The sequence below is a fragment of the Piliocolobus tephrosceles genome, chromosome 14 (assembly GCF_002776525.5).
Source record: "Piliocolobus tephrosceles isolate RC106 chromosome 14, ASM277652v3, whole genome shotgun sequence".
In the NCBI taxonomy this organism is placed as follows: domain Eukaryota; kingdom Metazoa; phylum Chordata; class Mammalia; order Primates; family Cercopithecidae; genus Piliocolobus; species Piliocolobus tephrosceles.
In genome coordinates this window covers 43,981,590-43,994,982 of record NC_045447.1, presented here as the reverse complement: position 1 = coordinate 43,994,982, position 13,393 = coordinate 43,981,590, and the positions used below count along the sequence as shown (strand labels likewise).

General features: G+C 39.2%; 1 protein-coding gene across 10 annotated transcripts in view; it reads right to left on the bottom strand.

Annotated features, from left to right (window-relative positions):
* Nucleotides 1-2,101: 2,101 nt before the first annotated feature.
* Nucleotides 2,102-13,393, bottom strand: part of RNF38 (ring finger protein 38) — a 141,746-nt gene continuing 130,454 nt past the window's right edge. For all 10 annotated transcript variants that reach the window (XM_023203176.2, XM_023203177.2, XM_023203178.2 and 7 more), the window contains 3 exons: nucleotides 10,471-10,592; nucleotides 7,993-8,092; nucleotides 2,102-5,537 (listed from right to left, as the gene is read on the bottom strand). In XM_023203176.2, the coding sequence (XP_023058944.1) occupies nucleotides 5,475-5,537; nucleotides 7,993-8,092; nucleotides 10,471-10,592 (285 nt within the window). In that variant the 3' untranslated portion in view covers nucleotides 2,102-5,474. The remainder of the gene's footprint in view (nucleotides 5,538-7,992; nucleotides 8,093-10,470; nucleotides 10,593-13,393) is intronic.

Sequence of the window (13,393 nt, the reverse complement as noted above, 5' to 3'; positions counted from 1 at the left end):
AAGGCATGCAATAATAGTAAACCATCTTGGGGTTATCACAAGTAACGTTCAGTTCTTTAGAAACCAGGTAGCTTTGCATAGTTCTGGTCTAGACCTATGCCATCTAACTTGGTGGCCACTAGGCAGATGTGGCTACTGAGCATTTGAAATGTGGCTGGTCCAAATTGAGATGCACTGTCAATGTAACATACACACTGGATTTCAAAGACTTGGTATGAGAAAATGTATCTTAATATTATAGTAGAAATATTTTGGTATATTGGACTGAATATTAAAAATAATTTCAAGTTTTCTTTCTAATGTGGCTACTAACAAAATTTAAAATCATGTGGCTAATTACACTTTATTGAATGGCCTTGTTCATCCAGTTCATTGAAGTGTACAAGAGAGCTGAAACATTTAGCTGTGATGTGATCCTCCCATTCATAAGAATCTTATCCTCCCAGCTGGGCATGGTGGCTCATGCCTGTAATCCCTGCACTTTGGGATCCTGAGGCGGGTGATGAGGTCAGCAGTTTGAGACCAGCCTGGCCAACATGGCATAAACCCTGTCTCTACTAAAAATGCAAAAATTAGCTGGGTGTCATGGCACACGTCTTTAATCCCAGCTACTTGGAAGGCGGAAGCAGGAGAATCACTTGAACCCGGGAGACGGAGGTTGCTGTGAGCCGAGATCACATCACTGCACTCCAGCCTGGGGGAAAGAGCGGGGGAAAAAAAACAAAACAAAAACCACAACTCTTTTCTAGGGAGTGACACAGGACACCACTACCCAAGCAGAGGAAGAAAGCTGGCTTTTATGTATGTTTCTGCATGGAAAGGCCACATAGCCTATCCTTACAGGCCCTTGGCCAGAACCATGCCCCTCCATGACTTATTTAAGTAGGGTGACTTGGGTAGTCATGGGTACTTAGCAGTAAATGCCTTTGTCATAAGACATGGCGTAAGTTTTGGGTTTCTAGAAACATTCAAAGTTAAACACAAGTACTCTTCTACGTATGTTGGAAAAAAATCAGGATGTGGTCACTTCTGTCAGATGAGTACTGGAGCCAGTCAAGAGGGTAAAATCTTAATTAACATAGCATATGCATAAGTATATCATTTTTATTTTCTTCCTTTTTTGGTCAAAGGAAAACTATACAAATATATATGGAAAATGACAAGCAGAGGCTCCTCTTTCCATATTATGTTGACAGGAAGTTGTACATAAACTGTAGCTAACGTGGACAAATCTGACTAGCCGTCTATTGCAGTCTTCTTTCCCGCCTCTTATGGTTAACATATAAAGAACTAGTTGAATTCTAGTTACTTACATCTTCCCCCTCGCCCTTCCCAAGATGGAGTCTTGCTGTCACCCAGGCTGGAGTGCAGTGGCACGATCTCGGCTCATTGCAACCTACGCCTTCCGGGTTCAAGCGACTTTCCTGCCTCAGCCTCCCGAGTAGCTGGTATTACAGACATGTGCCACCATGCCTGGCTAATTTTTGTGTTGTTAGTAGAGATGGGGTTTCACCAGGTTGGCCAGGCTGGTCTTGAACTCCTGACTGCGTGATCTGCCCAACTTGGCCTCCCAAAGTGCCAGGATTACAGGTGTGATACCACCGCACCCAGCTTTTTTTTTTTCCTCCCTTTAGAGACAGGGTCTTCTTGCTATTGCCCAGGCTGGATTGCAGTGGCACAAATATAGCCCACTGTAACCTCAAATTCCTGGGCTCAAGTGATCCTCCAACCTCAGACTTCCAAGTAGCTAGGACTATAGGTGTGCGCCACAAGGCCCAGCTAATTTTTAAAACATTTTTGTAGAGATGGGGGTCTCACTATGTTGCTTACATATCTCTACTGCTCAAATGCATACACCACATGTTTGGCTGTACTCTTTCTGCTATCTTCTTGGCCTTTATAAATATGTACCATATGTTCCATATGTTACAATGCTAGTTACTTTTGCATTTCTAAGTTGTTTACACAAATGCAGAAATACAGAAATACAGAATCTGGCAGCCAGTAATTCAACCCAGCTCTATCTTCCTGCTGCTATCTCTCCATCCCCATGCATATACAACCCTTCCCCATTCCTAACACAGTGACATGAAACAACAAATGTTTTAAGTGTACATCATACATTTATTACCAACAACCCTCTCAACTCCAAAATTGGGCACAGGGATTAAAAATAAAAATTCATTGCACTACTTAGTAAAGCATTACTAGTAACTTTCATAAAAAATGTACAAACTTTGTTAAAAATTTATCAAGCCTTCAAATGATTTGGTTACAGATATTTATAATACATACATTTAAAACTATATGTTAACTGATACAATGGAATATGATTTGAGAAAATGACTCAGCAAATGATTCCAAAAAACACCCCTGTGAGCTTTCACAATCGGAAACAAACGGCAAAATGAGGTAACCAAATGTACCAACAGGGGGGCAAACAGCTTTCTAATGAAAAGGCCCAAAGATATCTGCGAAAAATATTCTCACAAGTGAGTCGGTAGATCTCATTCAAAATTATTCTAAGAGGCCCAAATTTAAGAATCTTAACAAATCACATTTCAGATAGTATATAAAATCTAAATATGCTTTCACATTTTCCAGATTTTGCTCAAAAAATTAAGGACAGAAAATCCTAATATGAGATCTTGATACCTGGAGGCCTTATGTTTTTTGAAGGGTGGGGATTAAAAAAAAAAAAAAAAACACCAAAGATGACAATTCATGCCGAAAAACTAACAAGAACCCACAAAAAACCCACAGCTGAGTTAAGGTGGTAAAGCCAATATTATTTTAGGAGGAAAGAGGACGAAGGCCATGAACCAACATCTGCCTGCTATCTGGTGCATCACCCAAGGTGACAATGGCTGGGCACAAATAAACTGTTCTCTTTTGCTAGCCACAAAGCTGCTCACTGTGGCAAGCCTGAGCTGGTCAGAATACGTGTGTGTGTGTCTGTGTGTGTTCCTGATACACACTAACCACAATAAGCAATTCCGCACACATCTCTATGAGCCCCACGCAAAGAAAAGACATTCCCACAGAGAGATCAGTCACAAGAGTGCAACAACGAAATTCAAGACTTTACCAAAACAGACCCTGCTGCCTCCTAAATTGCCAACTGCCTCTCAAAAATTTACAGAAAAAGGGACATTATAAGAATTCATAGAGGGAGGGAAGAAAAAGCTGCTACTCCTAGTCATTAGTACAATGTGCCTTGTTAATTAGGTATCTCTATATAAATTAGAAAAAGTGCTTTACTTGCATGCTTCAATAAAATGAATACTGAGTGTAGTAGTGTTATGTTAGATCTGTACAGATATAAATTTTTTGCAGCTATATAAAAGTGTATAAGATGGGCTTTTGCCATTTTAAACATGATTTTTTTTTCATTAAAAAAAGATTAAATGATACGTGATTTGTATGTAGCTGATTATTATGCCAAGAATTTTGGTCTTTAACACACTTTTTATTCATCAGGAACAGGTGAGGGATATCCTAATGATTTAAAAGTAACATGTGCATTTTTACCACTGTTTAGATGTATTTCTGATGCACTGACAACCTAGGGGCAAACAGAGTGTGCAAAACCCTACGTGTACGACTAGATAGAGGCAACAGTGTCTCAAAAAGGGCAAAATTGTGCTTCTGTGAATTAACTTTACTTAACTCTAGGCTGTGATGAGCTTATAGACACTTCAAGGGAGGGCAAGCAGCATGGCAGTAACAAGTAGTTAACACTGTCTGAGTGGAAAACTGACACAGAACCAACTGAAAGTTGAGTGGGGCTGGCAGCAAGTTATCACAGTCCTGACTGGAATAATGCAGCTTGTGCTATTGCAAACAAAGCAATTACATCAACTGCAGGAAGAGGCAGACAATGTTGAATACACTAAAAGAATGAGAAAGTAATTTAAACATTGCTGGAAAAATGACTTTAAACAATCTGAATTATGCTCAAAGAACCTACAAAAAAAAACCCCACACAGCTATGTGTTAGATCAACTAAATGAAGGTCAATTCCTGTTTAACAGCATTATTTTTTATACAAAAATCAAATCTTCATTTATACTGCAAGTATTCTGGACACCTGTTGTATTAAACTTTTCTCATTCAACAAAAATTAAAAGGAAAAGCGATTAAAACATCAAAACAAATCAGGTCTAAGGAACATGAGCTGTAATAGCACTTGATCCATCCTGAAACAGGGGTTTCGATGAGAAGCACATGTGATGAAGGAAGAACTAGACAACTTTCAGAACTGGAGTCTGGCAAGTGAATTAATATGGACAGAAATATAGCTTTCTTAAAACAATTTAGTTGCCCACAGGAGCTTGAACACAGAACACATATCAGAAGTCAAGCTGAATTAACAGATTTTGTTCTGGTGGAAGTCAACGAGGTGAGACTTCATGGGACTAGTGGTCTTCTTAGAAATATATTAATCAAATATCTTCAGAATAGACTACAAATCTAAACATTAAAAAAAAAAATCACAGGTACTTTCTGTAAGAAACTGGAAATGTAAAGGAAAAAAAGTATCAACATTCAAATCATTGATTGAAATGCTAATATTGCTAACTGATGATGTATGATATTGCACCACCTTTTTGGAAACAGCAAGTTGGAGATTTTAAAATTTCCACAACAGAATCAAAAAAATCAGGTTCATGGAGTGAGAATTTGTTAAACTTTTTTTTTCCTTAAGTGACCTCCTTAGGACCACCAATAAAGAGAAGGTGACAGCTGCCTGAAGCAAAGGAAGAAGGCTTTTCTCATTCCATTCATTGGGAGGGAAGGGGATGGAGTATTCAATGCTTGTAATTGATGCACCCTCAGCAATCAGTGTGCAACAGCAAACACAAGGGGAAAAAAACCAGTGTACAGTACTAGTGCTGTTTAAATAACACACCAGATTATACATTGCAGCATAATTAAAACTACACACACATTCTTGGTACATGCTGGTATATAGGATCTCATACACACGTTAGCTACCATGCCCTCTCACAAGTAGTTGTGCACACTCTCACACAGATACACTTATCACCAACAGTCATACGCTGCATTCATTTCCACTCACAGTTTTCTGAAGGCTCTATATAAGGTAGATTGCTATATCATCTGTAGCTACCACTTTTTATAAAAGCACATGCTAAAAGATCACGTCCACTGTAATCTTGCAGCAACACTCGGAATGATCACACAAAAACCAGGGAATGTTAGTGCACACACAAAATTAAGCTAAAGAAAAAGTCTTTGGAGTTCCAATCACACGGTTAGTATAACAATCCCATAACTGTGAAGACTAATTGTAAGCTTTTATAGTTGATTAAGTCACACAGTGCAAAGAAAGGTCCATTGACCCTTTTGGTAAAGGGAGGGCTGGAAGCCACACAGATTAAGTTCAATGGATAGTCCGTATATACATGTGATGAGGAACACCCAAACTAAATTTGTGCTTCTTAGGTTGGTCATTCTGAATCCCGATGCACTTCTGAAGCATCAGCTCGGCAAATTGGGCAAGTACGATTTGCCTACAAAACAAAAGGGAAAACTTGTTTAAATTGTGACATATACAATGAAACACATTAAAAGCAATGAAACTACTTTTCCTTCCCACAGTTTTTACATTTTGTTCCTCTGAAGAGGTACAAAGCAATTTGTGTCTTTTTTTAACCCACAAATCTCCGAATTAGCCCATGAATTTTTTTTTTGAGATGGGAGTTTCACTCTTGTTGTCCAGGCTAGAGGGAAATAGCACGATCTTGGCTGACTGCAACCATTGCCTCCTGGGTTCAAGTGATTCTTCTGCCTCAGCCTCCTGAGGAGCTGAGATTACAGTGCCCACCACTATGCCTGGCTAATTTTTGTATTTTAGTAGAGACGGGGTTTCACCATGTTGGCCAGGCTGGTCTCAAACTCCTGACCCTCAGGTGATCCACCCACCTCGGCCTCCCAAAGTGCTGGGATTACAGGTGTGAGCCACCACACCTGGCCGCCATGAATGATTTTTAGTAGGTCTGTTAAAATATACAAACAAGATTACATTCACCAGTTTGGACCAAGTTAACAACTGACATTAAAGTAACACCTTGGTTTTTTTTTCTTTTTTGAGACAGGGTTAAACCCTGTTGTCCACAGGAGCACAGTGGCATGATTACAGCTCATTACAGACTTGAACTCCTAGGCCTAAGTGATCCTCCTGCCTCAGCTTCCTGAGAACCTAGGATTAACAGGTGTGTGCCACCACACCCAGCCAATTAAAAGACAAGGGTTTCACTAAGTTGCCCAGGCTGGTCTCCAACTCCAGGCCTCAAACGATCCTCCTGCTTTTGCCTCCCAAAATGCTGGGATTACATGCCTGAGCCACCATTTCTGGCCCCTTGGCTATTCTTAATGGAATGAAGTCACAGAAAACATTTAGTGGTACTGAGGAAAGCTTGACTGTAAAATAGGTGACTGGATCTATACCATAGCTCTACTTACTCACCTGGTTCCCTGGCTCCTAAATTTGCTTTCTCCATTTCAACAAATGGGACCATAATTTGTGGAGTTGCTAATGCCAGAAACGTAAGCATCACCTGTTCTCCTACTTCCTACAACCCATTCAGCACATAATCTTATTTCTGCATTATGGTAATTCTCAAATCAGTCCCTCTTTTCATCCAGTTGCCACTATCCATTCTCTGGCCCACCACGTCTTTATTCTATCTCCCTGTCTCTCAGAAATTACCTCTTCTACTCCATCCTCCAACAGTGGCCAGAAATCCTTCTAAAACAGTCTGTTATGTCCTTCCCGAATGCTTTCAGGATCACACCTAAACTCCTTCACACTTCAGAGTGGCTTCACAACAAGCTGGTCATTGATTTTCTCTCTGAACACCTTTTCTTTTCCCACTCTTCCTCACATTCCAACTATCAGCCACATGGAACTTGTGGTTTTGACTGTTCTGTTTGCACATGTCAGGGATTTGCACATATAATGCTTTCCTTTTAAAATAATTTAAGACTCTTTGTCTTCAGGATTGAGTTTGGGCTAACTTAGATACTATGGAACTGTGCTCCCTCAGAACTCTATCTTCCTCTCTAAATTGTGAGGTTACCTAGTTTTATCCAAATCAGAACACTTCATTTAAAAAATAACAAATTTGACTATATAAATTTTTTTTATAGTCATGGAGCCACTGCAACCCAGCCTATTAAAGTTCTTTTACTGTATCACATTTTTATTCTACTGTTACAATTTGAGACTATGAAACTATTAAGAGTAAAAAAGCAGATTTTGTAAACTTTTTTTTTTAAACATTAAATAGCCAGGTGCAGTGTATAATCCCAACACTTTGGGAGGCTGAGGTGGGAGGACTGCTTGTGCCCAAGAGTTCAAGACCACTCTGGGCAACATAGTGACACCCTGTCTCGCTTGAGCCTGGGACGTCAAGGCTACACTGAGCCATGACTGTACCACTGCACTCCAGACTGGGCGACACATTGAGACCCTGTTTCAAAAAATATATACATAAAAAAGAAGCCCCTGCAATAATTTTACCCTGGCATAGCCACTCTTATGGATTTGTGTCCTTTGTGCTTTTGTTCATATATACAAAGGAGAAAATGGTCAGAATTAAATAAAAACACTAGATGTACTATTCTCCATGCAAACCTCTGACAACAGAGCTATAATTAGGGAGCCTTCTAAACTCTCGAAGCAAACTGTGGCCTAGCAAGTTCGGGCCTTGTCCTTGTATGCCATGAGAAAGGACATACTGATTATCAAGAGGTCATCCGTTTGGGTTTTATATAATCACTCCTATATTGTTGACTGCAGTTAATTTTTACTGGCCTTTTCTCCTCATTTAAAGAGATCATACTCAAAGCTGTGTTTCCATTTTGTCTTCCTGTCCACTGAGTTATGAACTTACTCTAATTAACCTATGGTCAATAAAATAGAAAAATTCAATGTCATTTCCTTTAAAGATATTATCACTTTACCTTAAGCCATTTGTCAACACACTTGGCATGGAACTCGTGGTTACAGGGTAAGACTCTAAGTAGCTGCCTTGACTCAAAATCACACATGCATACTACACACCTAAAAAAAGCAAAAAGATCATTTAACCATAAAACCAGATGGTTTTCTATTGTTATGACTATTGAAACCTACAAGATAATTTATTCTGTTATCAAAATATCACTTAAATTTTTAAACAAAATTAACCAATACCCTGAAAAAATTTTGTGATGTTAAGGCAGTAAGAGGGTTTTGCTTTACTAACAGATTACCAAGAAAATTTCTAGTTAATATGAAGTCAATCTTAATACCAAAGATTCTATACTATTTAAAAAAAAGGTGCTGGAACAACTGTATGTCCACATACAAAAGAATAAAGGTGGACCTCTACCTCATACCATATAAAAACTGACTCAAACTGATCAAAAGCTTAAGTGTTAAGAGCTAAACTATTAACCTCTCAGAAGAAAACACAGTGAATCTTCATGACCTTGGATTAGACAATGGTTTCTTGGAGATGACATTAAAAGCACAAGAATTAACAACAAAAAAAGAAATGCAGTTGTTCTTCAGTATCTGAGGGGGGATTGATTTCTAGGACCCACAATGGATACCAAAATCTGCGGATGTTTAAATCCTTTATATACAATGGTATAGTGTTTGTGACCTATGCACACCCTCCCATATACTTTAAAATCATTAATATATTGTAATACCTAATACAATGTAAGTGCTATGTAAATAGTTGTTATGCTGTATTGTTCTTTATTTGTACTACATATTGCTCTATTATTTTCTATTTTTACTTTTTCCTGAATATTTTCTATCTTTGGTTGGCTGAATACAGAGGGCTGAGTATAGGCTGAAATAAATCAAAATCAAAATTTAAACATTTTGTGCTGCAAAGGACATCACTGAAAAACTCAACAATCCACAGAATGGCAAAACATTTTTTTACACTTTTTATTATTCTATTCCTCAGAGATCCCTATTCTGAGGGAGGACATTTTTGAATATAATTTATCTGATGAGATCTATAATACGTATAGAACTTCTACAACTCAATAATACAAAGACAAACCAACTTATGGAAAATGAAGCAAGGATCCAAATAGACATTTCTGAAAAGAAGGTATACAAATGGCTAGTAGCACATGAAACATTCAAGATCATTAGCTATCAGGGAAATGTAAATCAAATCTGCAGGAAATACCACTTCACAACCACTAGGCTGGCTATAATAATAAAAAAAAAATAGACAATATAGCGTGATTCAAAGCCATTATTTACCTTTGGCATTATTCAATGCCAAAAGTGGAAACCCAAATGTCCATCTATACAGTGGAATATTATTTGGCCATAAAAAATAACTTACTAGTAAAAGCTACAATATAGAAAAAGTTATACTAAGTGAAAGATGCTAGACACAAAAAGATCATATATGACCCCATTTATGTATAATCTATATAGACAAAGTGTAGACTGAGGATGGGGAGGAGGCACCAAGATGAGGTAGAAATATGAAGAGTGTTGCTAGTGGGTGAAGTGGGTGAGGGGTTTCGTTTTAGGGTGACGCAACGGGTCTAAATTTGATTGTCGTGATAGTTACATAGCTCTGAATATACAAAAAACCACTGAGTTGTACTTTTTAATTATTATTATTATTTTTTTGAGACAGTCTCGCTCTGTCGCCCAGGCTGGAATGCAGTGGTGTCATCTCGGCTCACTGCAACCTCCGTCTCCCGGGCTCAGGCAATTCACCCTGCCTCAGCCTTGCGAGTAGCTGGGATTATAGGCGCCTGCCACCATGCCCAGCTAATTTTTGTATTTTTAGTAGAGCCAGGGTTTCGCCATGTTGGCCAGGCTGGTCTCAAGCTCCTGACCATAGGCGATCCACCTGCCTCAGCCTCCCAAAGTGCTGGGATTACAGGTGTGAGCTACCGTGCCTGGCCTCAACTGCACATTTTAAATGGAATTTTACAGTATGTAAATTATATATCAATAAAACTATTTTTAAAAGATCCCCTACTAAGCAGAAATTTTTGGTAAGAACCTCAAACTTTATGTGCATGAAGTTTCAATCTTGTGTGAAAACATTCTAGAATGTCAATTAGAAACAAAATTGCTAAGCAACATTAAAATCCAAAACAGCCCTAACAGAACTTTCGAAGATAGAAATGTTCTAGATCCACACCACCCAACACAGCAGCCATTAGCTAGAATGACTAAGACATTTAATTTTTCATTTAATTAGCTCTATATTGACTTATTGGACAAGCATTGGCTTAGACTATGAAATAGAGATAACTTATCTTTATCAAAGTTATCTCTGACTCTTAAGCATTTTCTTTTAACTTTTTGTTTCCTCTTCCAACTTTTACCTTAATGACTCTTAAGCTTTTATTTCATAAAGGTAGAAAAGGAAATTTAGCAGAGTGATGTCAGAAAAATATACTTACAAAGTCTGTTCTGACTGGTGGTTGTTAGGATTGAACCGATAAGAAGGAAGTTGTTCAATATCTGCTTTAGTCAGTCCACGAGGCTTTGCCTCTCCCAGTCGCTCTGCCAGGTTTAACAGGGCCTGCAGCGGTAAAAGATGACATGTTTTCATCTGTCTTTGTTTTGCATTCCAATTTTTTTTTTTTAAAAGAGATGGAGTCCTGCTATGTTGCCCAGGCTGGAGTATATATAGTGGCTGTTCACAGGCATGATCATTGTGCACTGTGGCCTCGAACTCCTGTGAACTCAAGCAATACTCTTGACGCAGCCTTCTGAGTATCTGGAACTACAATTGCGTACCACCGCAGCCCTATTAAAATAATTTTAAAAATGTTTCTTATGAAAAAATCTAAACACATACAAAAGTAGAAAAGCAACGTTAATGAACCTTGATCTATCCATTACGCAGGTCAGTAGTCCATAGCTAATCTTTTATCTATTACCATCTGTCCTAAAGCTCACATTATTTTAAAACAAAACTGAAAGATGGTATCATTTCATTAGTATCAAGTGCATCTGTAAAACAAAGTAACTTTGACCCTGTGAGCTGGATAATTCTTTGTTGTGGGAGCTGGCCTGGGTACTATAGGATGTTTTGCAGCATTCCTGGCCTCCCTCTGCTCTCTTAGTGCCAGTTAACCACCCCACAGCTGTAACAATCAAAAATGTCTCCACACATTCCCAAATATCTCCGGGGGACAAACTGTCCCCAGGTTGAGAGTCGCTGCTCTAAAAAGATAGACTTTAGAATATAACCACAATGACATCATCACACCTAACATACTAACACTAATTCTTTAACATCAAATGGACCAATTAACATTCAAATGTCTTTGTTTCAATTCAAAGCTTTAAAAAGTAGTTTGTTCATATAAGGATCCAAACAAATCCATAACTTACCATGGCTTAATACGTCTCAAGTCTCTTTTTCACTCTTAAATTTGAAGAAACCAGGTTAATGAGCTGTAGAAATTCCCAGTTTGAAATTTGCTAAATGCAACTCCCATCCCTGACCCACTGGGTTTAACAAATTCCTTGTCCTATAAATAGGTAGATGTGAATACTTTTACCATAAGGCCCATCATGTCTAGTGGTTATGTCAGCAGCCGTCTAGATCCATTAATTCATTAAGAATGGGCAGCTGGGCACGGTGGCTCAAGCCTGTAATCCCAGCACTTTGGGAGGCCGAGACGGGCGGATCACGAGGTCAGGAGATCGAGACCATCCTGGCTAACACGGTGAAACCCCGTCTCTACTGAAAAATACAAAAATCTAGCCGGGCGAGGTGGCGGGTGCCTGTAGTCCCAGCTATGCCGGAGGCTGAGGCAGGAGAATGGCGGGAACCCGGGAGGCGGAGCTTGCAGTGAGCTGAGATTGCGCCACTGCACTCCAGCCTGGGCGACAGAGCGAGACTCCGTCTCAAAACAAAAAAACAAACAAAAAGAATGGGCAAAATGGGGTCAGGCGCGGTGGCTCACGCCTGTAATCCCAGCACTTTGGGAGGCCGAGGCGGGCGGATCACAAGGTCAGGAGATCGAGATCATCCTGGCTAACACGGTGAAACTCCGTCTCTACTAAAAATACAAAAAATTAGCCGAGCGTGGTGGTGCACGCCTGTAGTCCCAGCTACTCGGAGGCTGAGGCAGGAGAATGGCGTGAACCCAGGAGGCGGAGCTTGCAGTGAGCCAAGATCGTGCCACTGCACTCCAGCCTGGGCGACAAAGCGAGACTCCGTCTCAAAACAAACAAAAAAGAATGGGCAAAATGGTAATATTCTAATTTTATCATTCTTCATTTATTAGAATGCCTAATATTAAACAATACTCAGAATTTAGGTAGAATAGGATGAGACGACCTAATTTTTTTCTTTTTAAGTATCCACTATCAACTCATGAACTTTAGTATATGTGATGTGTTTCAATATTGTAATTATTATGCCTCTTTTTTTTTTTGAGTCAGAGTCTTGCTTTATCCTCAGGCTGGAGTGCAATGGCATGATCTCAGTTCACTGCAACCTCCGCCTCCTAGGTTCAGATTCTCTTGCCTCCTCCTCTTTAGCCAAAGCCTAATCCAGAATAAGGCCCTGTCTTTCTTTAATTCTATCAAGGTTGAGAGAGGTGAGGAAGCTGCAGAAGAAAAGTTGGAGGCTAGCAGAGGCTGGTTCATCAAGTTTAAGGAAAGAAGCCATCTTTGTAACAACAAAGTGCAAGGTGAAGCAGGAAATGCTGATATAGAAGCTGTAGTAAGTTATCCAGAAGCTCTATCTAAGATCACTGATGAAAGTGACTAATCAACAGATTTTCAATGTAGATGGAACAGCCCTATATTGGAAGAGAATGCCATCTAATATTTTCATAGCTAGAAAGAAAAGGCAATGCCTGGCTTCAAATAACAGGCTGACTCTTTTGTTGGGGCTAATACAGCTGGTGACTGCAGGCTGAAGCCAATGCTCATTTGCCATTCTGTGGGCCCTTAAGAAATTATGCTAAATCTACTCTGCCCAATAATAAGTCTGGATGACAGAATGTCTGTTTACAGTATGATTTACAGAATATTTTAAGACCACTTTTGAGACCCGTTCAAGAAAAAAAGATTCCTTTCAAAATATTACCGCTCAAGTGCTCTGATTAAGATGTACAAAGAGATGTATGTTGTTTTCCTGCCAACAAAACATTCACTCTGCAGCCCATGGAAAAAGGGTTCTTTTCTCTACATTCTTGCCAATACTTACTTTTTGATAACAGCCATCCTAACAGGTGTGAAGTGGTATTTTATTGTTGTTTTGATTTACATTTCCCTGATTGCAATGTTGAGCACCTTTTCATATACCTGGCTGGACATTTTGTGTCTTCTTTGAAAAATGTCTATTCAGGTCCTCCACCC